This window comes from Chiloscyllium punctatum, chromosome 3 (genome assembly GCF_047496795.1).
Source record: "Chiloscyllium punctatum isolate Juve2018m chromosome 3, sChiPun1.3, whole genome shotgun sequence".
Lineage (NCBI taxonomy): Eukaryota > Metazoa > Chordata > Chondrichthyes > Orectolobiformes > Hemiscylliidae > Chiloscyllium > Chiloscyllium punctatum.
Genome location: NC_092741.1, coordinates 97,542,043 through 97,567,950, shown reverse-complemented (window position 1 = coordinate 97,567,950; position 25,908 = coordinate 97,542,043). Strand labels below are relative to the sequence as shown.

Sequence of the window (25,908 nt, the reverse complement as noted above, 5' to 3'; positions counted from 1 at the left end):
TTCCAATAGGTAGGAGACCAGAACTGCACACAATATTCAAAATGTGGCCTCACCAATGTCCTGTACAGCTGCAACATGACCTCCCAACTCCTGTACTCAATACTCTGACCAATAAAGGAAAGCATACCAAACGCCGCCTTCACTATCCTATCTACCTTCGACTCCACTTTCAAGGAGATATGAACCTGCACTCTAAGGTCTCTTTGTTCAGCAACACTCCCGAGGACCTTACCATTAAGTGTATAAGTCCTGCTAAGATTTGCTTTCCCAAAATGCAGCACCTCACATTTATCTGAATTAAACTCAATCTGCCACTTCTCAGCCCATTAGACCATCTGGTCCAGATCCTGTTGTAATCTGAGGTAACCCTCTTCGCTGTCCACTACACCTCCAATTTTGGTGTCATCTGCAAACTTACTAACTGTACCTCTTATGCTCGCATCCAGATCATTTATGCAAATGACAAAAAGTAGAGGACCCAGCACCGATTCTTGTGGCACTCCACTGGTCACAGGCCTCCAGTCTGAAAAACAACCCTCTACCGCCACCCTCTGTCTTCTACCTTTGAGCCAGTTCTGTATCCAACTAGCTAATTCTCCCTGTATTCCATAAGATCTAACCTTGCTAATCAGTCTCCCATGGGAACCTTGTCGAACGTCCATGTAGATCACATCTACTGCTCTGCCCTCATCAATCTTCTTTGTTACTTCATCAAAAAACTCAGTCAAGTTTGTGAGACATGATTTCCCATGCACAAAGCCATGTTGACTATCCCGAATCAGTCCTTGCCTTTCCAAATACATGCACATCCTGTCCCTCAGGATTCCCTCCAACAACTTGCCCACCACTAAGGTCAGGCTCACCGGTCTATAGTTCCCTGGTTTGTATTTACCGCCCTCCTTAAACAGTGGCCAACCTCCAGTCTTCCAGCACCTCACCTGTGACTATTGATGATTCAAATATCTCAGCACGAGGCCCAGCAATCATTTCTCTATCTTCCCACAGAGTTCTTGGGTACACCTGATCAGGTCCTTGGGATTTATCCACCTTTATGCGTTTCAAGATATCCAGCACTTCTTCCTCTGTAATATGGACATTTTGCAAGATGTCACCATCTATTTCCCTACAGTCTATATCTTCCATATCCTTTTCCACAGTAAATACTGATGCAAAATATTCATTATACCCTTTTGTCCTTAATGTATTTGTAAAAACCCTTTGGATTCCCCTTAATTCTATTTGCCAAAGCTATTTCATGTCCCCTTTTTGCCCTCCTGATTTCCCTCTTAAGTATACTCCCACTTCCTTTCTATTCTTCTAAGGATTCACTCGATCTATTCTGTCTATACCTGACATATGCGTCCTTCTTTTTCTTAACCAAACCCCTAACTTCTTTAGTAATCCAGCATTCCCTATACCTACCAGCCTTCCCCTTCACCCTGACAGAAATATACTTTCTCTGGATTCTTGTTACCTCATTTCTGAAGGCTTCCCATTTTCCAGTCGTCCCTTTACCTGCAAACATCTGCCTCCAATCAGCTTTCGAAAGTTCTTGCCTAATACCGTCAAAATTGGCCTTTCTCCAATTTAGAACTTCAACTTTTAGATCTGGTCTATCCTTTTCCATCACTATTTTAAAACGAATAGAATTATGCTCGCTGGCCCCAAAGTGCTCCCCCACTGACACCTCAGTCACCTGCCCTGCCTTACTTCCCAAGAGTAGGTCAAGGTTTGCACCTTCTCTAGTAGGTACATCCGTATACTGAATCAGAAAATTGTCTTCTTTGCACTTGAGAAATTCCTCTCCATCTAAACCCTTAAAACTATGGCAATCCCAGTCGATGTTTGGAAAGTTAAAATCCCCTACCACAGCTACCCTATTATTCTTACAGATAGCTGAGGTCTCCTTACAAGTTTGTTTTGGTAAAAACAATGACTGCAGATGCTGGAAACCAGATTCTGGATTATTGGTGCTGGAAAAGCACAGCAGTTCAGGCAGCATCCGAGGAGCAGTAAAATCAATGTTTCAGGCAAAAGCCCTTCATCAGGAATACAGGCAGAGTGCCTGAAGGGTGGAGAGATAAATGAGAGGAGGGTAGGGGTAGGGGTGGGGAGAAAGTAGCACAGAGTACAAATGTGAGTGGGAGTGGGGATGAAGGTGATAGGTCAGAGAGGAGGGCAGAGTGCATAGGTGGAAAAGAAGATACGCAGGTAGGACAAGTCATGGAACAGTGCTGAGCTGGAAGTTTGAAACTGGGGTGAGGTTGGGGAAGGGGAAATGAGGAAACTGTTGACATCCACATCGGTGCCCTGGGGTTGAAGTGTTCCGAGGCGGACATGGTTGAAGAGCTTCAGTTCTCAATTTCCAGCTGACTATTAAAGTGCATACAATCCAATAAGGTGATTTCTTATTTCTCAGTTCCATCCAAATAACTTTCCTGGATGTATTTCTGGGAATATCTTCCGTCAGCACAGCTGCAATACTATCCCTTCTCAAAAATGCCACTCCCCCTCCTCTCTTGCCTCCCTTTCTATCCTTCCTGTAGCATTTGTATCCTGGAACATTAAGCTGCCAGTCCTGCCCATCCCTGAGCCATGTTTCTGTAATTGCTATGAAATCCCAGTCCCATGTTCCTAACCATGACCTGAGTTCATCTGCCTTCCTGTTAGGCCCCTTGATTGAAATAAATGCAGTTTAATTTATTAGTCCTACCTTGCCCCTGCCTGCCCTGACAGTTTGACTCACTTCTGTTCTCAACTGTACCAGTCTCAGATTGGTTCCTTTCCTCACTATCTCCCTGGGTCCCACCCCCCCACCTTACTAGTTTAAATCCTCCCGAGCAACTCTAGCAAAATTTCCCTGCCAGTATATCAGTCCCCTTCCAATTTAGGTGCAATCAGTCCTTCTTGTACAGGTCACTTCTACCCCAAAAGAGATTCCAATGATCCAAAAATGTGAATCCTTCTCCCATACACCAGGTCCTCAGCCATGTATTTATTTGCTCTATCCTCCTACTCCTGCCCTCACTAGCTCGTAGCACTGGGAGTAATCCAGATATTACTACCATTGAGGACCTCCTTTTTAAATTTCTGTCTAACTCTCTGTAATCTCCCTTCAGAATCTCAACCTTTTCTCTTCCTATATCGTTGGTTCCAATCTGGACAATGACCTCTTGATGGCCCCTCTCTCCCTGGAGGACATTCTGCACCCTCTCTGAGACATCCTTGAACCTGGCACCAGGGAAGCAACACACCATTCTGCTTTTTCTCTGCTGGCCACAGAAACGTCTGTCTGTACCTCGGACTACAGAATCTAACACAATTGATCTCTTGGAAGCCGACGTACCCTCGTTGCATTAGAGCCAGTCTCAATACCAGAAACTTGGCTGTTTGTGCTACGTTCCCCTGAGAATCCATCAGCCCTATATTTTCCAAAACAGCATACCTGTTTGAAATGGGTATATCCACAAAAGACTCCTGCCCTAGGTGCCTACCTCTCTTACCCTTCCTGGAGTTAACCCATCTATGTGTCTGCATCTGAGACTTTCCCCCCTTCCTATAACTGCCATCCATCACATACTGTAGCTGTTGCAAATTCCCCATCGCTTCTATTTGTCTCTCCAACCGATCCACTTGATCTGATAAGATTCACATCCAGCAGCATTTATGGCAGATATAATCTGCAGTAACCCTTAAACTCTCTTTAAACTCCCACATTTGACAAGAAGTACAAAGGCCATTTTTGCTCCTTCACAATCTACTGACCCAGAAAATAACACTGTCTTACTCCTCTACAAACACTGCCCCAGGTTAAATTAATAGCTTTAATGAAAAAAAGTCCGCAATTCGCAAGTCACATTACAACCAAATTGCGTTTCATAGACTCGCATTACAGGAGAACTATCTGTGATTTTTAAAAAATTTACTCAGGAAATGTCTGCATCACTGTCAAATATAACTCATACTGCCCATTCCAAAAAGTCCTCCAACAATGATTATGAACGGTTTTCTTTAACCCTAGCAGTGCATATGTGGTAGATACAAACAAAACGCTATTAAGGAGGGAATTCCAGCATTTCAACGAGCAAATGCGAAAGGATGTAAATATACTTCCAAGTCAGAATGATGTATGACTTCATGCAGAACTTGCAGCTGATGTATTCCTGTGCATCTGCTGGTCTTGCCCTACTAGGTGGTACAGATTGTAGGTTTATAAGATACTGTTGAAAAAGCCTTGTTGAATTGCTGCAGTCCATCTTGTAGATAGTTCACACTTCCACCAATGGCAGCAGTGGCAACAAACAAGCAGGCTTTTTTTTCCTGAATTATGTTGAGTGCAATCATCTAGGCAAATCGAAATAATTTCACTACACACTTAATTATTGTCTCACAGAGGGTGTACAGACTTTGGGGGATCACCGGCATTGTGGTCATTCAGTGCAGAATTTTCACCCTCTAACCAATAGAGTCAGAGTCAGAGTGTTTATGTGGCTTATTGCAATCAGTTCTGTGCAATTGTGATATTAGCTTTGTCAATGATGGGGAATTAAACATGATAATGCCACTGAATTTCAAGGAAAGGTAGTCAGACTTCCACTTGCTGGAGATGTCATCATGTGGCACTTGTAAAAATGTTTTCTTGCCACCAGGAGCAGGGATAGAAATCACAGGCCTTGGTACTGCTCCTGGCACTGCCATGACCTGAGCACAACAGGCCCCTCAGAGCCTCTGTTATTGAGCCTTGCTGTACCCCTCAATCCCGGGCAGTGCTTGCCACTTAACAGCCCATGCCATAATGGCATCTAGGTCTTGTGGCACGTGGGCATCAACTTTTCCAGCACCTTAAGCTTTATAATTGATATGGAACACTTTCCGATCATTCTCGCGTATGACCTTCTGATGGACTGAACGTCGTGATATAGTGAAAGATTGTTCAGTCTAGCTCAATTTCTGCAGTGATGCCCTGGAACTGAGATAATTAGCCTTTGATAACCATAACCATCTTTGTTTATTCTAGGTATGACGTGAACAAAAAGACAGTTTTAGAATTTTCCAAAATTCCCACTGACTTCAATTTTACAAGGCCTTCTGAATGTCACTCTTAGTCAAATGCTGTCTTTTTCATTTTAAATCAAGGGCAACCAATTTAATATCTCCTCTGGAATTTTGACTATGTTTGGACCTGTTAGGAGGTTAGGAGCCAAGTGGCCTTGGTACAAAACAAATGAAGCATCAGCAGACAAATTCTTGATGAGTGCACTGTCAATGGCACATTCCAGCTAATAATTGTGAACTGATGGAATAGTAATTAAATAGGTTGAAATTTTTTCTACTTCTTTCTTGCAGGGCATACCCATATAATTTTCCACATTAGCAGTAACAGCCTGGTTAGGGGCACAGCTGGTTTTAGAATACAAGTCTTCAGTACTGTTGGCAGATTGATTGATTAATTGCTTAATTAATTGACTGTTGTCACATACCAAGATACAGTGAAAAGATACATGCAAATCATACCATACAAAGTGCATCAGGGAGCACAACAATGCAGAATACAGCGTTACAGCCACAGCAAAGGTGCAGAGAGGGAGATCAGAATTTTAAAATTCTGATAACAGCAGGGAAGAAGCTGTTCTGGAATCTATTCCTACATTAATTCAAACTTTGAATATTTTCTGCCTGGTGGAAGAGGGTAGAAGTGACCATAACCAGGCCGGGAGGGGTCTTTGATTATGCTTGTTGCTTTCCTGACCCACTGGGAAGTTTAGATGGAGTCAATGGATGGAAAGCTGCTTTCTGTGAGGGACTGGGCTGTGTACACAACTGTAGTTTCTTGCAGTCTTGGAAATAGTAGTTGCCATACTAGGCGGCGATGCATCTACATATGCTTTCTATGGCGCGTCTATAAAAACTGGTAAGAGTCCCGGGGACATGCCAGATTTTCTTAACTCCCTGACGAAGCAGAGACAATGTTGTACTTTCTTGACTGTTGCGTCAATGTGGATGGACCAGATTGTTGGTGATCATCACTCCCAGGAACTTGACACTCTTGACTATCTCCACCTCTGCATCATTGATACAGACAGTGGTGTGTCCTCCACTCTGCTTCCTGATCATCACCTTCATTTTGATGATATTGTTGAAGAGATTGTTGTCTTTATACCACGCTGCTAAGTGCTCAATCTCTTTCCTGTATTCTGTCTCATTGTTGTCTGAGATCCGACCTACAACAGTGGTGTTGTCAGCAAACTGTAAATGGAGTTGTGGTGGAATTTGGCCACACAGTTGAGAATGTATAAGGAGTAGGTCTTGGTGTTTGGAGATGGGTTTGTTTGGGATTATGGTGTTGAAGGTGGAACTGTAGTCAATAAGTAGGAGCCTTACATAGATATCCTTATTATCCAGATGTTCCGGGGAATGAATGGAGGGCCAGGAAGATGATATTTGCTGTGGACTGGTTGTGCCAGTAGGCAAATTGCAAATTTGGTAGGCTGGAGTTGATGAGAGTCATAACTAACCTCTTGAAGCACTTCATAATTATGGAGGTCAGAACCCCCAAATGACAGGCATTTAGCAACGCTACATGATTTTTGTTTGCAACTGGGATGGTAGTTCTCACCTTCCTGAGGCTTCACATTGTAGTAAGGAGAGGATAATGATGTCTGCAATTACTCCCATCAGCTGGTCCCCACAGGATCTGAGTGCAAGGCCGGGACTCCACCCATGCCAATCAATTTCCGGGGTTCACTATCAAGAACGCTGATCGAATAGCTGTGATGGTGGCTATGGGTACAGGTGTATCCGAGGCTGTTGGGATAGGTGACATGGTTTCACTGACCTCCCATTCAAAGTGAAGATAGAATGCATTAAGCTCATCGAGGGTTGTACTATTGCCCACGATTCTGTTCAACTTTGCTTTATAGCCCATTATAGGGGAAAGTGAGGACTGCAGATGCTGGAGACCAGAGTCAAGAGTGTGTTGCTGGGCAACCGCATGGGACCCAGCTATGCCTACCTGTTTGTTGGATATGTGGAACAGTCAATCTTCCGCAGTTACACCGGCAACATTCCCCCACCTGTTCCTCTGCTACATCGATGAGTGTATCAGCACCACCTCGTGCTCCCACGATGAGATTGAACAGTTCATCAACTTTACCAACACCTTCCACCCCGACCTCAAATTCATCTGGACCATTTCGGACACCTCATTCCCCTTCCTGCACCTCTCCATTCTGTCTCTGGTGACCAACTAACCACAGACATCTACTAAAAGCCCACCGACTCCCACAGCTACCTCGTCTATACCTCCTCCCAACCTATCTCCAGTAAAATTGCTTAAAGTTAGTGGACTGGTCCATATTGAAGGACGCAGCAGCCAACCTAAAGAAGTGCGCCACGCCCGTCACAGACTTCATGAGTAAGTTTATAGAAATCTGTGTCCTGAAGTTAATGCAAATATTCTCCAACCAGAAACTAGGAGATCCACTTCTTTAAGGTCTGAAAAACATCATCCCTTATTCCCAATTCCTCAACTCTGCCGCATCTGTTCCCAGGATGACCAATTCTACCTCAGAAAGTCCCAGATGGCCTTCTCCTTCCACGATTGTAATTTCCCTTCCCACATGGTTGATGATGCCCTCCAGTGTATCTCCTCCACTTCACACACCACCACCCTTGAACCCCACCCCTCCCAATGCAACAAGGGCTGAACTTCCCTGGCCCTCATCTTCCACCCCACCAACCTCCACGTACATCGCACCATCCTCCACCACTTCTGCCACCTCCAAACAGACCCCACCACCAAAGATATATTTCCCTCCCCACCCCTATCAGCATTCCGGAAAGACCATTCTCTCAGTGACTCCCTTGTCAGGTCCACATCCCCCAACCATCCCACATCCAACTCCCGGCACCTTTCCTTGCCACCGCAGCAAGTGCAAAGCCTGTGCCCACACCACACCCCTCATCTCTGTATAAGGCCCCAAGGGATCCTTCCACATCCGTCAGAAATTTACCTGCGCCTCTCCCATCTGTTGCACCCAGTGTGATCTCCTCTCCATTGGGGAGACAGGATGCCTCCTTGCAGATCGTTTCAGAGAACATCTCTGGGACACCAGTACCCACCAGCCCCACTGCCCTGTGACTGAACAATTCAACTCCTCCTTCCACTCCGTCAAGGACATGCAGGTCCTGGGCATCCTCCACCGCCAAACCGTTACCACCCGATACCTGGAGGAAGAACGCCTCATATTCCGCATTAGGACCCTGCAGCCATGTGGGATAAATGTGGATTTCAACAGCTTCCTAATTTCCCCACCCCCCACATTATCCCAGTTCCAAGCCTCCAACTTGGCACCACCCTCCGGACCTGTCCATCACTTCCCCCCTCTGACCTATCACTTTCTCCCTCACCTTCATTCACCCATCGTTTTCTTAGCTACCTTCCTCCCCAACTCCAACCCTCTACGATATATCACTCAGCTCTGACCCACAAGCCTCATTCCTGATGAAGGACTTGTGCCCGAAACGTTGATTCTCCTGCTCCTCAGATGCTGTCTGACCTGCTGTACTTTTCCAGCAACATACTCCCTACTCTCCATAACCCATTATGTTGTATAACCTGTGCCACAAATGACAGGTGACCGTGTGACTGGTCTGGGTCTTAAAGCTTGGTTTGGTATTGCCCCTTGGCGTCTCTGATGGCCTTATAATGTTGTACTTAGATTTCCTGTATAGGTCTAAAGAAGTGGACCTCCTAATTTCTGGTTAGAGAATATTTGTGTTAACTTCTTCAGGATGCAGTCTTCTAGAAAGTTACTCATGAAGTCTGTGACGGGTGTGACGCACTTGTTTAGGTTGGCTGCTGCGTCCTTCAATATGGACCAGTCCACTGACTTTAAGCAATTCTGTGGGAGCTCTTCTGTTGCCTCAGACCAACACTGCACTACTTTCTGGATCCTCACACTTCAATTTCTGCTTATAAGCCAGGAGGAGGAGGAATACAGAAAAAAAAACGAGAAAACTGCAGGTGCTGTAAATCAGAAACAAAAACATAAGTTGCTGAAAAAGCTCACAGGCCTGGCAGCATCTGTAAAGAGAAATCAGTGTTAATGTTTTGGGTCCAGAGACCTTTCCTCAGAACTGATGGCAGTTAGAAAAATGTCAGTTTATATGCAGAAAATACAGTGAGGGCAGGGGGTAAAGAATAAATTGTCACACAGTCCTACAGCACGGAGACAGGCCCTTTGACTCAAACTGGACCATGCCAACCATAATACCTATCAACACTAACCCCATTTCCTTCAACTAGGCCCATATCCTTCTAAGGTAAAAACAATGACTGCAGATGCTGAAAACCAAATACTGGATTAGTGGTGCTGGAAGAGCACAGCAGTTCAGGCAGCATCCAACGAGCAGCGAAATCGACGTTTCGGGCAAAAGCCCTTCATTTATTCCTGATGAAGGGCTTTTGCCCGAAACGTCGATTTCGCTGCTCATTGGATGCTGCCTGAACTGCTGTGCTCTTCCAGCACCACTAACCCATATCCTTCTAAACCTTTCCTATCCATGTATTTGATCAAAAGCCTTCTAAATGTTGTTAATGCACCTGCCTCAACCACTTCTGCTGGCAGCTCATTCTACGTGTACCACCCTTGTGTAAAAAAGTTGCTGCTCAGGTTCCTTTTTACTCTTTCCCCTCTAAACTTGAAATGACACCCTCTAGTCCTTGATTCCCTAACCTGGGGAAAAAGACTGAGTGCATTCACTCTATCCATGTCTCTCATGATCTTATACACTTCTATAAGATCCCCCTCAGCCTCCTACGCTCAAAAGGAAAACGTCCTAGTTTGTCCAACCTCGCCTTATAACTCAGACCTTTGAGTCCTGGCAACATCCTCGTAAATGTTTTCTGCAGTCTTTCCAGTTTAGTAACATCCCTCCTATGGCAAGGTGACCAAAACTCAACACAATATTCAAAGTGCAGCCTCACCAACATCCTGTCCCAACCTTGATACTCAATGCTCTGACTGATGAAGATCAGTGTGCCAAAAGCCTTCTTCACTACCTTGTCTACTGTGACTCCACTTTCAGAGAATCATGCACCTGAATTCCAAGGTCCCTCTGTTCCACGACACTCCTTAAGGAGTGGGGATAGGTGGGGATAGAGCAAAGAGAGAGAGGAGGACATTGGACAGAAAAAGTTGATAGCAATCTGGCTAGGAGGGTAAATAGCTGTTAACGGAGACAGTTAGTGGCTAACAATGGAGATAGTGTATAATGGCAGGCTATGTTTAGAGTCTAGATTAGAGTGGTGCTGGAAAAGCACAGTAGGTCAGGCAGCATCTGGAACGGAGGCCAGAGGACTGCAGGGTCTCCACTCTGCCCTCACTCTAACTCCTCCCTTCCTTCATTGACACCTCTGTTTTCACTTCTGGGCAAAGTTAAGAATCACACAACACTAAGTCACAGTACAAAAGATTTCTTGGAAGTACAAGCTTTTCGAGCACTGCTCCTTCGTCAGGTAGCTAGTCAATGCTCCAAAGGCTTGTACTTCCAACTAAATCTGTAGGACTATAATCTGGGGTTGTGTGATTTTTTAACTTTGTCCACCCCAGTCCAACGCTGGCATCTCCACTCTATTTCTAGGGTTAGACTGGCCACTAATATCACTACAAACCCCCTCCCCAACTCCCCCAGCTACCTGGACTATACATCCTCACAGGATTAGTGGTGCTGGAAGAGCACAGCAGTTCAGGCAGCATCCAATGAGCAGCGAAATCAACGTTTCGGGCAAAAGCCCTCACCTTATACATCCTCACACCCTGCTTCCTGTAAAGACTCCATTCCATTTTCTCAGTTCCTCCATCTCCATTGCATATGTTCTGATGAGGCCAACTTTGACAGGGGAACCTCTGAAATGTCCACCTTCTTCCTCAACCAAGGATTTCCCAGCACTATTGTCGACAGGGCCCTCAACTGGGTCTGACACATATCCCTTGCTTCCGCTCTCACCCCCTACTTTTCCTCCCACAACAGCAATAGTGCTTACCTACTATCCCACCAACACTCACATTGAGAAGATCATTAAGTGTAATTTCTGCCACGTCCAGTGACATGTTACCACCAGACACACGTTCACCTCCCCTCCCTTGACCACCTTTCACTGGGAACGTTCACTCCAGGACACGTTGGTCCACTCTTCCTTCACTCCCAATACCCCTCCAACCCCCACAGCCCCATGGCACCTTCCCCTGCAACCAAAGGTGCAACACTTGCCCATTTACCTCCTCACTCCTTGGTATCCAAGGGCTCAAACATACCTTCCAGGTGAAGCAGCACTTTACCTGCACTTTCAATAATTTAGCCTACTGCATTCGCTGCTCACAATGTGGCCTCCTCTACATTGGGGAAACGAAGCGTAGATTGGGTGACCACGTCACAGTATGTCTACATTTTGCCTGCAAAAAAGACCTTGAGCTCTCAGTTGCCTGCCACTTCAACACACCACCCTGTTCCCTGGCCAACATCTTTGTCTCAGGCTTGCTGTACTGTTCTCAGCAAAAGCTGGAAGATACAACACCTCATTTTCTGCTTGGGGAAAGACGCTGCAGCCTTATGGCCTCAATATTGAGTTCAATAATTTCAGGGCCTGAACTTCCCCACGTCATAGCCCCCACACCATTATAATTACATAGCCTGCCATTACACACTACCTATTGTTCGCCACTAACAGTCTCCATTAACACCTATTCACACTCCTAGCCAGATAACTATCAACTCCTTTGTCTGTCCAACTGTCCTTCTCTCTCTTTGGGCTGTATCCGCACCTGTCATTTACTCCTTTCCCCCTGCCCTCACCCTATCTTCTGCATTAAAATCGACATTTTTCTAACTACCACCTGAGGAGGGGTCATCGGACCCGAAATGTTAACTGATTTCTCTTCACTGATGTTACCAGACCTGCTCAGCTTTTCAAGCAACTTCTGTTTTTGTAAGAGGAATACAGATGGGATGGTGTGATAGGCATCTTTAATGGTCACCTGCCAGGATCCACTGCCTTTGCAGTATCCATTGTGTTCAGCTATATCTAGGTACCACATGGTGTTTATTTTAATTTCATGTGATTTGGCTGAACAGTGGCATCTGTGATAGTGCAGAACAGATGAAGAAACTGATCTAGATTGTCCACATTACACTTCTGCCTGAAGATGGATACAAATACTTCATGTGCAACACTGCACTGATGTGATGGCCTCCAATATAATTCAGGATGGTGACAATGCTTTCTCATTAGCTGCTTAATTGCACACCACTATCAATGACTGTATTTTGCAGACCTGCATAACCTTTTGTTCACAGGGACTACGCAGCTCATTTCTACCAATACCTTCACGAGTAGATGCTCAGTAATAAGTATTGGTAGAATGGGCAAACATATGTTTCTGTCCTGGTTTCGCACCAGTGTCCCTGCATTCCCACACATTTACCATGCCCTTGCCACCCTTGTCACTTCTGGAACGGGTGTTCAAATGGGGGAGTACTGATCCATCAGTCAAGGGAGGGAAGTAGGTGGTAATCAGGAGATTCATTTGAAGTAATGCTTTGGGACTTCATCAGGTCTGATAACAATAGTTCCTGATGAAGGGCTTATGCCCGAAACCTCAATTCTCCTGCTCCTCAGATGCTGCCCGACCTGCTGTGCTTTTCCAGCACTACACTCTCGACTCTGATATTCAGCATCTGCAGCCCTCACTTTCTCCTGACTACATTATGCGCCAATTCTCCCAAGTACCCAACTGTTTGTGAGAAGGACTTTGCAGCAACTGGGATGGGTATGCATTTCTAGAGTCTGAATCCTGGGCTGACGTTAATGCATACAGCATTTCCATTCAATTTCATTATCTTCCACAGCAGTTATGATATGGTTGAGTTCTTGCTGGACCATTTCAGAGGATAGATACGAATCATAACTGTAGGTGTGAAATCATATATAGGACAGACCAGATACAGACAGCTGATGGTCTTCCCTGAAGCACATTAGTGAACCAGATGGATTTCACACAAAACAGTTTTAGTTGTCACCATTGCTAATAAGAGCTTTTAATTCCTTTGTATTAATATTAATGAACTGAATTTGAATTCCCCAGAATTCAATGTACAAATTTGATGTCTGTAGGACTGGAATACTAATCTAATAGCAAAACCACAATGCCATCATACTTTTAAAGGCAAATTTCATTTTCTGAGCAACCTTAGTTGGGTACAATCAACGTTTGCTGATATTATTTCCTTGATAATTCTAAATTGGTATCATTATGCTTGTCAAATAATGTTCAGTAATAGAAGCAGAGGAAATATTCCTAGAAACTAATCTAACAATTAAGCCAAAGTAATACTTAAGGCTGACATCTGGCCAAAACACCTGAAACCACATGAGAATCTCATATAGGGTAGACAGAATTATAACAAAGACATTCACATCAGATGCAAATAAAATATTGTGGTTGTTAAAAGTTTTAAAATGACAATAGCATTGAACTCTGCTGTACTCATTAAGCTTTGTGTAACAAAGCTCATGAATATCAGTGCTGACCAATAGATCTGTCATAGTTCAGAATATGCTACCACTAAACTAATAGCTTTTAGTCATTTCAAACTCCACCTCACTATCCTCATGAAATAACGAGAGCAGTGCATTGCAATGCTTTATGTGACTAGCAGCAGAATGTGTAACCTAGCTGAAAGTGCCCTTAGGGGAATTTCTGCCAAGGATGTGGCATGGGAAGGGTGGGGGGTAATCTTGATTCTTTTTTCAACATTCCTCTCATTTATGAGATTTTTTGCTCGACCCACAAAGGGAAGTCGGAAAAAAAAGGAAAGTATCCCAGAGCAGCAGTCAAACATCTACCAGTCACCGAGTGTCAATGGAACACAGCGATTTCCTGTTTTCTTAGTAGAGAATGGTATTATGGAGGAAGCCAAAATTAAACCAGCTGTATCCCAGACCCATTTGAAAAACACGACGTCATCACGAAATGCTCAATAAAAACCAGCGAGTTATCTAACAGTTACACAGCTGAAGAAGTCAGATTACACTGTAAACAACAGACTGCAGTTCAGGCATTTCAAATGGAAACCCCCACATCTGTGCAAGTGATTTACAAGGGAGCGAATTCTTTTTAGGATACAGACCTGGCCGCTACTCCCCGTGACCAAACGGATTACTTTAAATTTTTTAAATCTGAATTTTCAACGTGTGTGCTATTTTCGATGCTAAATTTAACAGGGGTTTATAAACTTTTGACCTGACCCCTGGGTGCGGGGTGGTCCCATCTGCTGCTGCATGTGTGGAGAGTACCTGGTGGGGTAACCTCCTTGGCACCCAGCAGCAGGAGCTTGGCCTGCTCCTTCCTGCGGGACCTCTCGACCTTCACGGGGAAGACGATGGGCACATTGTTCATGTAGGTCTTCTTGCCTCCGGCGAAGTGGGCGTCGCAGACTTTGTGATGGGTTTTGGGCTGCCACACGCTGAATTTCCTCTCGTCCAAACGCGACAGGTTACTGATCCAAACACCGCGCAGCGTCTCGTCCTTGGGGAAGACGTGAAAAGAGAGCTCCTTGTTCTTGAGGGTGTTGTTGAAGCAGCCCGGCACACAACAATAGGTGCCCACCATGGTCACCGGGAACTGGCCGGGGTCTCCGGTAGGGGAAGTGGAGAGGGGAGGGGGGGTGAGAATGGAACTCACCTCCCAACCTGCACCGCGGCAACGCCGGCGGGACATGCGCACTGCGCCCCCCCCGCCCTCACCCAAGGCATCATGGGAGTCGTAGTTCTCCCACCTGTCCCACACTGTCAAACTCTGATGATTTGGAGATGCCGGTGTTGGACTGGGGTGTACAAAGTTAAAAATCACACAACACCAGGTTATAGTCCAACAGGTTTAATTGGAAGTACTAGCTTTCAGAGCGACGTTCCTTCATCAGGTGGTTGTGGAGAACACAGTTGTAAGACACAAAATTTATAGCAAAATTTTAGTGTGATGTAAATGAAATTATAAATTGAAAAATACCTTGATTTTTTTGTTGAGTCTTTCATCTGTTCGAATACCATGATAGTTTCACTTCTTTCATATGTAAATCACAAAATTTTTTTTAAAATTTACATTCTCAGGTTAACTGGAACAATTGGTGTCAGCCAGATAATATGTTGAAGGTGTTCACCCCCCACAAAGTTCCCTGTCTGTGCCGTAATGTTTAGACTGATTCTAACCTAAAAAGTGAGTTAACAGAGTCTTATATGGATTCATGCAGTTTTTGAGCAAAGTACAATGTACCTCTGCAAGTACAAATTCACCCCACAAATGTATATGTATATATGTGCATGTGGGTTTTTGTGTGTGTGGGTGTCCGTCCGTCTGTCTGTCTGGGGGGGGGGGGGGGGGGTTGTGAGTGTGAGAGAGAATGTATATATGTGTGTGGATGTGAGTGTAGAGTGTCTAAGTCTGTGAGAAGATGCATGTGTGAGTGTGTGTATGTGTCTGGGGTGGGTGGTTGTGAGTGTCTGTGAGACAGGGTGTATGTGTGTGTGTTTGAGTGTAAAATGATCAGTCTGTGAGAGGATGCATGTGTGAGTGTGCGAGTGTGGGAGTGTGTGTCTGTGTGCATGTCTGTGTATACATGTGTATGTGTGTGTATAGGAGTGCCTGTGTGTGTGTGTGTGTGTGTGTGTGTGTGTGTGTGTGTGTGTGTAGGAGTGCCTGCTGCGAAAAGTGGCCGAGCAGAGGCTGATAGCTAAGTTCTGTACCCATAGGGAGGGCCTCAACAGGACCTTGGATTCATGTCACATTACAGGTGACCACCATTGCACTATACATACAAACAGAAACTCCTACACAAACACATACACACGTATACACAGACACTCACACACACTTCTACAGACACACACACTCCCACACTCTCACATGCATCCTCTCACAGACTTAGACCACTTTACACTCTCACACACACACACACATACACTCTCTCTTACAGACACCGCAACCTCTCTCACCCTAAACCTATGCCCTCTAGTTCTGGACTCCCCACCTCATTTACCTTATTTATGCCCCCTCGTGAATTTATAAACCTCTAAGTTCACCACTCAGCCTCCAATGCTCCAGGGATAACAGCCCTAGCCTATTCAACCTTTCCCTATAGCTCAAATCCTCCAATTCTGGCAACTTCCTTGCATATCTTTTCTGAACCATTTCAAGTTTCACAACATCCTTCCAATAGGAAGGAGACCAGAATTGCATACAATAGTCCAAAAGTGGCCTAACCAATGTCCTGTACAGCTGCAATATGACCTCTCAACTCCTGTACTCAATACTCTGACCATTGAAGGAAAGCATACCAAACGTCGTCTTCACTATCCTATCTACCTGTGACTCCACTTTCAAGGAGCTATGAACCTGCACTCCCAGGTCTCTTTGTTCAGCAACATTCCCTAGGACTTTACCATTAAGTGTATAAGGTAAAAACAATGACTGCAGATGCTGGAAACCAGATTCTGGATTAGTGGTGCTGGAAGAGCACAGCAGTTCAGGCAGCATCCAAGTAGCTTCGAAATCGAAATGTCCGAAATGTCGATTTCGAAGCTACTTAGATGCTGCCTGAACTGCTGTGTTCTTCCAGCACCATTAAGTGTATAAGTCCTGTTAAGGTTTGCATTTATCTAAAACTCTGTATGCCACTCCTCAGCCCATTGGCTCATCTGATTAAGATCCCGTTGTAATCTGAGGTAAGCTTCTTCGCTGTCCACTACACCTCCAATTTTGGTGTCATCTGCAAACTTACTAACTATACCTCTTCAGTTCACATCCAAATTATTTATATATATGATGAAAAGTAGTGGACCCAGCACCGATCCTTGTGGCCCCAACCCATATAGACAGAAATTGCTGGACTAGCTCAGCAAGCTGGCAGCATTTGAAAAAAGAGAAACAGACTTAACATTATCCTGCTCCTCAGATGCTGTCTGACCTGCTGTGCTTTTCCAGAACCACTCTAATGTGGACTTAACATTCCAAGTCCAATGGCCAACTGTAAAGAAACTTTAATGGTTGAAACTGTTGCTGAATGTGCTGGCAAGATGGACTAAACAGTGGCAAAATGAATTTAATCATGAAAAGTTAGAGGTGATACATTTTGAGAGGTCTAACAAAGCGAAGGAGTATATGTTGAATGTAGGACCTTAGGAAATACAGAGAATCACAGGGATCCATAGATATTTGAAGGCAGCAGGACAGGTAGAAGGTGTAAGAGATACTTGCCTTTATTAGTTGAGGCATTGAGTACAAAGGTAGGGAGGTAATGATTGTGCTGTATAAGTTATTAAGCCACAGCTGGAGTACTGTGTGCAGTTCCGGTCTCCTCACTGTTGGAAGAATATGATTGCACCAGAGAAAATTATGATGGTGCAGCGGTTAGCACCACTACCTCATACTGTTGGGGACCCAGGTTCAATTCCGCCTCAAACAATATTCACTTGCTGTCTATGTGAGTTTCCTTCCACAATCCAAAGATGTACAAGTTAGGTGAATTGTCTATACTAAATTGCCCATGGTGTTCAGGGATATGTAGTTTAGTCAGGGATAAATATAGAGCGGTAGGGGAGTTAGTTACCCTTCAGAGGGTTGGTCTGGACTTTTTGGGACAAATGACCTGTTTCCACACTGTAGGGAGTCTATAAAAACTTATGTTGAAGGCTCATGATTAATATTCTTGTTATTTGGAAAGGTCAGCTCTGATCTAGAGGGAAATGGAATAAACACAGAATGCTGGAGAAACTCAGCAGGTCTGGCAGCATCTGTGGAGAGAGAATGTGAGTTAAGGTTTCAAGTCTGGTATGACTTTTTCAGAACTGGAGACAGAAAGCATTGAACGTGGAGAAGCTGTAAGTTGAAAAGGGAAATCCTGTTGGAGAGAAGAGAAGAACTTCTTCAAACTGGCATATCTGGAAAAAAGTTGGCAACAACTGATACACTCAAAAGGACAAATTCTGAGGAAGAGCCCTCATGAGGGTTGAACATGATGGAGAGCTGTCCTCCAGCTGTGAGCTGGGATGGTATGATGACTGCGGCCTCGCAGCACCATGGACCCAGTTTGATCCCAACCTTAAGCGAGTTTGCACATTTTTCCCCGTACCTGCATGGGTTTCCTCTGAGTGCTCCGATTTCCTCTCAGAGTCCAAAGTCATGCAGGTTAGATGGATTGGCCGTGCTACATTGCCCGTAGTATCCAGGGATGTGAGGCTAGGTAAATTAGGCATGGGAAATGCAGGATTACAGGGATAGGGTATGGGGGTATGATACTCTTCAGAGGGTTAGTGTGGACTCAATAGGCTGAATGGCCTGCTTCCACACTATAGGGATTCTATGATTCTTAGAAGAGATTCAACGGGATGATACCTGGGCTGGAGCAATTCAGCTACAAAGAGTAGGTTTGAGTAGGTTGGAGTTGCTTTCCATAGAGCAGAGAAGGCTGAGAGGGGACGTGATTGAGGTATACAAAAAGTATGAGAGTCATAGATATAGTATAGTAAGTACGCAGAAGCTTTTCACCTTAGTAGAGGAATCAACAACTGGGACAATAAATTTAAAATAAAGAGCAGGAGACTTAGAAGGGATTTGAGGAAAAATCTTTCACCCAAAAGGTGGGGGGGTTGTAGGGGTGGTAGAGGGGGTATCTGGCATGACAGTATTGTTGGTGCAGGTAGTCAATAGGTAATGAGGTGTCCTGGGTGAGTGCATGGGCAGTGCAGAAGCCATTTGGGTTTAATGCTGTGGGAGGTTAGAGGAAACAAGGATGAATGTGGGGAGTGATAGTGCAGATCATGAACCTTGTTGCAAGGTCAGTGCAGTAGTGGAGTGATTAAATGTCAGGCAGCAGAAAGTGGAGCAGAGCACTTACCCTGTCAGAGCAGAGAAGGTCACTGTTTCTCCATTCCATTGAGACCACATTGACTTGGACTAGGCTGCCAGGACCAACCCTGGAACTAGGCGAGGGAACCCCTTCAATAAACCTGCCTCAGCGGAAACTTCAGCTATTCCCTCTCAGAGGCCCCAATCTTGCCTAACCATCCTGTGTGAAAACGTTGCCCACAAGTCCTTTTAAATCTCTCACCTTAGAGAGCAGAGGTTTAAGATGAGAAGGGAAAAAATTAAAACGCACCTGAGGGGCAATGTTTTCACACAGAGAGTGATGCATATGTGGAATGAACTGCCAGAAGAAGTGGTAAATGCAGGTACAGTTGCATTTAAAAGACATTGGACAGCTACATGAATAGTAAAGATTTAGAGGGATATAGGTGAACCACAGGCAAATGGGAGTAGTTTAGTTAAGGAAACCAGGTCGGCATGGACCAGTTGGATCGAAGGGTTTTCATTTTACCTGCTGTATGATTATTTCCCACCAACTAGGATTTGTCTTTAGGATGAGGTTGCTGAAAAGCTGTTCTGTCCAGTGTCAGGTTGTGAAAGGAGTGGAATGGTGTAGTATCAGTCAGCCAGGCTTGGTGGCGCTCATGGTGGCAGCGGCGGACTCTCCTTGGCAGCGGTGTGTGCTCCCTGTCGTCTCTCTGGCCGTTGCTGCACCGAGGGCCGAAGCTGCAGCTCCGGGGCTGGGTTTCAGCTTGAACGACTAACCCGATCCCTTTCTCGCCGTTTGCAGCTGCCGAGGTTCTCCTCGGATCTCTCATTGAGCGCCAAGATGCCGCGGATAATGATTAAAGGGGGTGTCTGGAGGAATACGGAGGTGAGCGGCGGGGCCTGAGCGATAGGCCCGGACACCGAGGTCCACCCCCCCCCCCCCCCCCCCACTCGCCTGTCCGCTGGCTGGGTCCAGAGACCGGGTCCTTCTCTCCCTTCCCCGAGCTGGTGCTGGTATTTCCTGGTTGCGTTTCAATGTTTTCATCAGGCGACGTTGAGCATTTTCTTGATCTTTTCCCCTTGCCACGGCCAAAATTATACCAACCTCCTGGGTTTCTTGTTCGTCGGTGTCTTTTATCAAGTAAAAGTTTCTCGTGATTTAGGTACTGACTAAGGTCGCTCTTTTAGGCACGGGATTTTTGTTTGATGTTCACCCTGGAATTGCCGCCTCCCTGGTTATGTACAACGCAAGGTGGTACAATTCTCGCACCAGCTAAGGTTACCATTGAAGGACTCTCCTCCTCATTTTCTTCCTCTCACCTGAGGCATGGTGACCTGCAGATAAACCCCCACCAGTCAACTTCCTCTAATGAAGTCAAAAATCACACAACACCTAGTTATAGACCAACAGGTTTATTTGAAAACACAAGCGCTCCGAAAGCTTGTGTTTTCAAATAAACTTGTTGGACTGTAACCTGGTGACGTGTGATTTTTGACCTTGTTCAACCCAGTCCCACACCGGCATCTCCACATCATGCCTCTATTGAGAACACTGCCCTATGTCTGCCAAGATTATGGCGATTTTACCTTTATTACACTTTATCCCACAGTGTTGCAGCTTGAGGTCCTTTTCTCACACCGGTAAGTTATTGGAATCCCGGGGTGTGATCTGTGAAACTGGGTGCCAAAAATGTTTCACTTTCTTCCACTGGGATCTCTTATGTTAAAGAAGACACTGGCAGAGTTTTAATTCAAGGGTCAATTGAATTACGAAGTCCATGAATCTCAAAAGTTAGCATCTGTGTTCAGAACAGTGAAGACAAATAGAACGTTGGCCTTCATTTCAAAGAAGAAAATGAGGACTGCAGATGCTGGACATCAGAGTTGAGAGTGTGGTGTTGGAAAAGCACAGTAGGTCAGGCAGCATCCAAGGAGCAAGGGAATTGACTTTTCAGGCATAAGCCCTTCATCAGGATTCCTGATGAAGGATTTATGCCCGAAATGTGAATTCTCCTGCTCCTTGGATGCTGCCTGACATGCTGTGCTTTTGGTAAAAACAATGACTGCAGATGCTGAAAACCAAATACTGGATTAGTGGTGCTGGAAGAGCACAGAAGTTCAGGCAGCATCCAACGAATGTCGATTTCGCTGCTCGTTGGATGCTGCCTGAACTGCTGTGCTCTTCCAGCACCACTAATCCAGTATGCTGTGCTTTTCCAGAACCACACTTCATTTCAAAGGGAATGGATTTTAAAAGTAGGGATGTTTTGCTAAAAATATGCAAGGCACCAGTCAGACCACACCTGGAAAACTGTGAACTGTTACCGAAGGAAGGAAATATTAACATAGTCCAGAGAAGTTTTACCAGGCTGGCACTAGGTATGGAGGAAATTTCTTATGAGGGGAGATTGCGTAAAGTTGGGCCTATACTCATAGGAATTTATAGTGAGAGATCATAGAGATTTACAGCACGGAAACAGACCCTTTGGTTCAACTCATCCATGCCGACCAGATATCCCAACCTAATCTAGTCCCGTTTGCCAGCAGTTAGCCCATATCCCTCCAAACCCATCTAGATGCCTTTTCAATGTTGCAATTGTACCAGCCTCCACCACTTCCTCTGGAGCTCATTCCATGCACGCACCACCCCCTGCATGAACAAGTTGCTCCTTAGGTCCCTTTTATAATCTTTCTCCTCTCACCCTAAACCTATGCCATCTGGGTCTAGACTCCCCAACCCCAGGAAAAATCCTATCCATGCCCCTCATGATTTTATAAATCCCTATGAGGTCACCACTCAGTCTTTGACACTCTAGGAAAAACAGCCCCAGCCTATTCAGCCACTCTGTATAGCTCAAATCCTCCAATCCTGGCAACATCCTTCTAAATCTTTTCTGAACCCTTTCACAACATTCTTCCAATAGGAAGGAGACCAGAATTGCAAGCAATATTCCAAAAAAGGCTTAACCAATGTCCTGTACTGCTGCAACGTGACTTCCCAACTCCTATACTCCAGGCTCTGATCAATAAACGAAAGCATACCAAACGTCGTCTTCACTATCCTATCTACCTGTGACTCTACTTTCAAGGAGCTATGAACCTGCACTCTCAGGTCTCTTTGTTCAGCAACACTCCTGAGGACGTTACCATTTAGTGTATAAGTCCTGCTAAGATTTGCAAGACATAGGAATTAGGAATGGGAGTAGGCAATTCAACCCTTCGAGCCTGCTGCACTATTTAACATGGTCATGATTTATCTTATCCTGGTCTCAACACCACTTTCCTGCCTGCTCCCCATACTCTTTTATCCTGCTTTTCAACATTTCTTCTTTTTTGAATCTTTTGATTGATTCTCCCTCCACTGCACCCTGGGGCAATGAGTTTCACAGATTCACAACCCTCTGTCAGAAGTAGTTTCTCTTCATCTCAATTTTGAACCCACCTCCTTTCACTAACCCACTCCTTTGTGCACAACTGTCCCAGAAGAGAGAGCATCTGATTAACATCCACCTTTATCAATCGTCTTTAGCATTTTATCTACCTCAAATCAGATTCCCACCCCACCCCCATTCTTCTGAACTCCAGTGAATACAAACACAAGCTATTCAACAGCTCCTCGTATGACAGCCCTTTCATCCTTGGAATCAACTTGGAGAACCTTCTCTGAACTGCCTCCAGTGCCCACATCCTTCTCCAAGTAAGGAGACCAAAAATGGACACAATATTGCAGCTGTAGTCTCACCAGTGTCTTTGATAATTGTAACAACACTTGTTTACTTTGAGTCCAACCCTTTTGTAATAACTACCAGGATTCCATTTGCTTTTCCTAATATTTGCTGCACTTGCATATCCACTTTCTGAAATTCATGCACAAAGACACCCAGATCCCTTGGCACTGACACACTTTGAGTCAGCTTCCTATTTAAATAATAATTTGCCCTTTTAGTTTTCCAGCCAAAATGGGCAATCTCACACTTATCCACATTAAACTCCATCTGCCCAGTTCTGTCCCATTCTCCTAGTTTATCAATATCCATCTGTTAACAGTTTATCTCCTCATCACTGCTGCCTTTCGCACTTATTTTAGTATCATCCGAGAAGTTTGCTATGTTACACTCTGTCCCTGCTTACAGATCATCTATATAAATTGTAAGTAGTTGAGGTCCAAAAACTGTGGCACTCCATTAGTTACAATTTGCCATCTAAGGAAGGACACATTTATCCTAATTCTGCTTTCTGCTAATCAGAGAATCCTCTATCCAAGCAAGAACTCTACCCTTAACCCCTGAGATCTAACATTTCGAATCAGTCTTTTATGCAGCAGCTTGTCAAATGCCTTCTGGAAGCCTAGATATAGCCCATTATCCACCTTGCTGGTTATGTCCCCAGCGAAGTTCATTCAGTCTGTCAAGCACTATGTGACCTCTGTAGAGAAATTATTCACCTATGAATTGCTTCACTACAACTGCTTGTTCTAGATTCACCCATAATTGCATCCTCTTCATATCTACCTACCAATGTTAGTGTCTTTTATGCTAAACAGATTTACTTGCTTTAAATGTTTAAGCTCTTATTATTAATGCTATTGTTATTTTAGGATGAGATTCTTAAAGCAGCGGTTATGAAATATGGCAAAAACCAGTGGTCTCGTATTGCATCTCTGCTGCACAGGAAGTCAGCCAAACAATGCAAAGCTAGATGGTAAGTTTTATATTTTTTCCCCCGTTGTATTAGAAATTGTTATTTAAATCTGTTAATAAGCCCAGAATAGTTGTCAGATATTGCAATCCATCACACATAGAGTAGTAGAAGAATCTTTATTCCCTGCTGTGTATCCATATCAATTGGTTATGTACACATATTGAAATTATAAAGTTTTTTTTAAGAGAGTCATACAGTCAGCACAGGAAGCACACCTTTCACTCTAACTCATCTGTGCCAACTAAGTTTCTCAAAGTAATCTACTCCCACTTGCCCTGTGTTTAGCCATATCCCGCTCAGCCTTTCCTACTCGTACTGTGCAAACGTCTTCATGTTAGAAGTTTGCTCACTGAGCTGGGAGGTTTGTTTTCCAAAATTTCACCACTATGCTCGCAACATCATCAGTGAGCCTCTGGTGAAGCGCTTGTGTTCTGTCCCGCTTGTTGTTTATGTGTTTTTGTCTGTTAAGGTGGGTGATATCATTTCCAGTTCTTCTTCTCAGAAGTTTGTAAATGGTGTCCAACTTGATGTGTTTGTTGATGGAGTTCCAGTTTTAATGCTGGGTCTCTAGGAATTCATGTGTATGTCTCGGTTTAGCCTGTCCTAGGATGGTTGTCTTGTCCCGGTCGAAGTGCTGTCCTGCTTCGTCTGTATGTAAGGATACTAGCGATAGTGGGTCATGTCTTTCGGTGGCTAGTTGGTGTTCGTGTATCCTGGTGGCTAGTTTTCTGCATGTCTGTCCACCACTTTGTACACAAATGCAATCGACCATGAATGGACAAGCACACTAGAATGAGCCATCAGCGTCAAACAACAGCAGACCAAGAAAAAGAAAAAAAACAGCCCTACAGGAAAAACTGGACAGGCTCACACAGAAGAACAACAGACAATTCAGAAGCTTGGATTAAGAAGCTATCAACCAACCACAAACAGACATGGAAAAAGGGATGAACTACAACTAAAGTGATACGGAGAAAAAGAACTTCTTAGCAGTATTAGAATCAACCCTGAAAGTCAACGGACTCACAGTAGAAACCCAGCAGACCATCAGGCAGATAGTTGCACCAGCACTAAGCAGAAAGAAGGAAGGGAACAGCCTCAGCACACAGGAAAGGAAAGCCCTAAAAGGACTCAGAAAAGACAGAAACGTTGTAATCCTACCTGCATGACTGTCATCAAAAACAGAACACAGTACATTGAAAAGGTACTCAGATACTAACACTTACCAACAGGTGTTGAATCACTCAACTCCACAGCTAGGAAACCTTATCACAGCTACATTGAGGAAGCTTCATAAATCAAGTGAAATTAACAAGATAGATGTCCAGAAAATGAAACCTGATGGGATCCAACACACCTCGCTCCTACAGATTACCTAAAGTACACAAACCAGGGCCCCCCTCAGACCCATAGTCTCAGTTCCCGACACACCAACATACAGACTAGCAAAGGGACTCCACTGAAAACTGAAATACCTAGTAGAAGATTCATGCCACTCCTCCATTCCACCCCAGAATTCCTGGATATCATCAAAGACACCAAAATAGAGAAGAGGACAAAATAATGGTCTCCTTTGACATAACAGTCCTATTCGCATCAATTAACATCAGACCAGCCAAAGAAAAATTGACCTCACTACTAGACGAACCAAGGACACAAGCACCAGACAGCACCAACTTCACCAACAAGAATAGCATCCTCAAGCTAGTAGAACAGTGCCTCACTTCCCACTTTACGTTCAATGACAAGACCTACAAACAAATTAATAGAAACCTGTGGGATCTCCTGTGTCAGGGTTCCTAGCAGAAGCAGTAATGCAGATACTCAAACGAACAGCCCTCCCCACGATCCAACCCAAACTTTGGGTCCAGTATGTGAATGACACCTTTGTCATCACAAAACAGACCAAATTAGAGGAAACCTACTACAGCATCCTTACTGGCCTACATTTCACAAAAGGGGAGGAGAACAACGCTTCCTAGATGTCACAGTGGAAAAAACAGTCAGTGGGAATTGCAGACCAGCATCTACAGGAAAGCAACACACACAGACCAGATACTTAACTATAGAAGCAATCATCCCAACACCCACAAATGGAGCCGCATCCAGGTATTATTTAAATGGGCCACAACACACTGCAGCACCCAGGACCTACCAGCAGCAGAAGAAAAATTCTTTTATAGAATATAGAATCCCTACAGTGTGCAAACAGGCCCTTCGGCCCAACAAGTCCACACCACCCCTCCGAAGAGTAACCCACCCAAACCCACTCCCCTACCCACTACCCTATATTTACTCA

At 44.7% G+C, this 25,908-nt stretch overlaps 2 protein-coding genes across 5 annotated transcripts in view; one reads left to right on the top strand and one right to left on the bottom strand.

Annotated features, from left to right (window-relative positions):
* Positions 1-14,756, bottom strand: part of LOC140463325 (protein downstream neighbor of Son-like) — a 50,375-nt gene extending 35,619 nt beyond the window's left edge. For 3 of the 4 annotated variants that reach the window (XR_011954660.1, XM_072557135.1, XM_072557126.1), the window contains exon 1: positions 14,357-14,756. Coding sequence is in view for 3 of the 4 variants with exons in the window: in XM_072557135.1 (XP_072413236.1) it covers positions 14,357-14,672 (316 nt within the window). In the remaining variant the exon portion in view is untranslated. Of the gene's footprint in view, positions 1-938; positions 1,003-14,356 lie in introns of those variants that run through there. The other variant, XM_072557143.1, reaches the window with a different exon arrangement.
* Positions 14,757-19,586: 4,830 nt separating this feature from the next.
* The window catches only part of cdc5l (CDC5 cell division cycle 5-like (S. pombe)), a 51,662-nt gene continuing 45,340 nt past the window's right edge, over positions 19,587-25,908 (top strand). The window contains exons 1-2 of the mRNA XM_072557112.1: positions 19,587-19,794; positions 23,506-23,609. Coding sequence (XP_072413213.1) covers positions 19,750-19,794; positions 23,506-23,609 — 149 coding nt within the window. The 5' untranslated portion in view covers positions 19,587-19,749. The remainder of the gene's footprint in view (positions 19,795-23,505; positions 23,610-25,908) is intronic.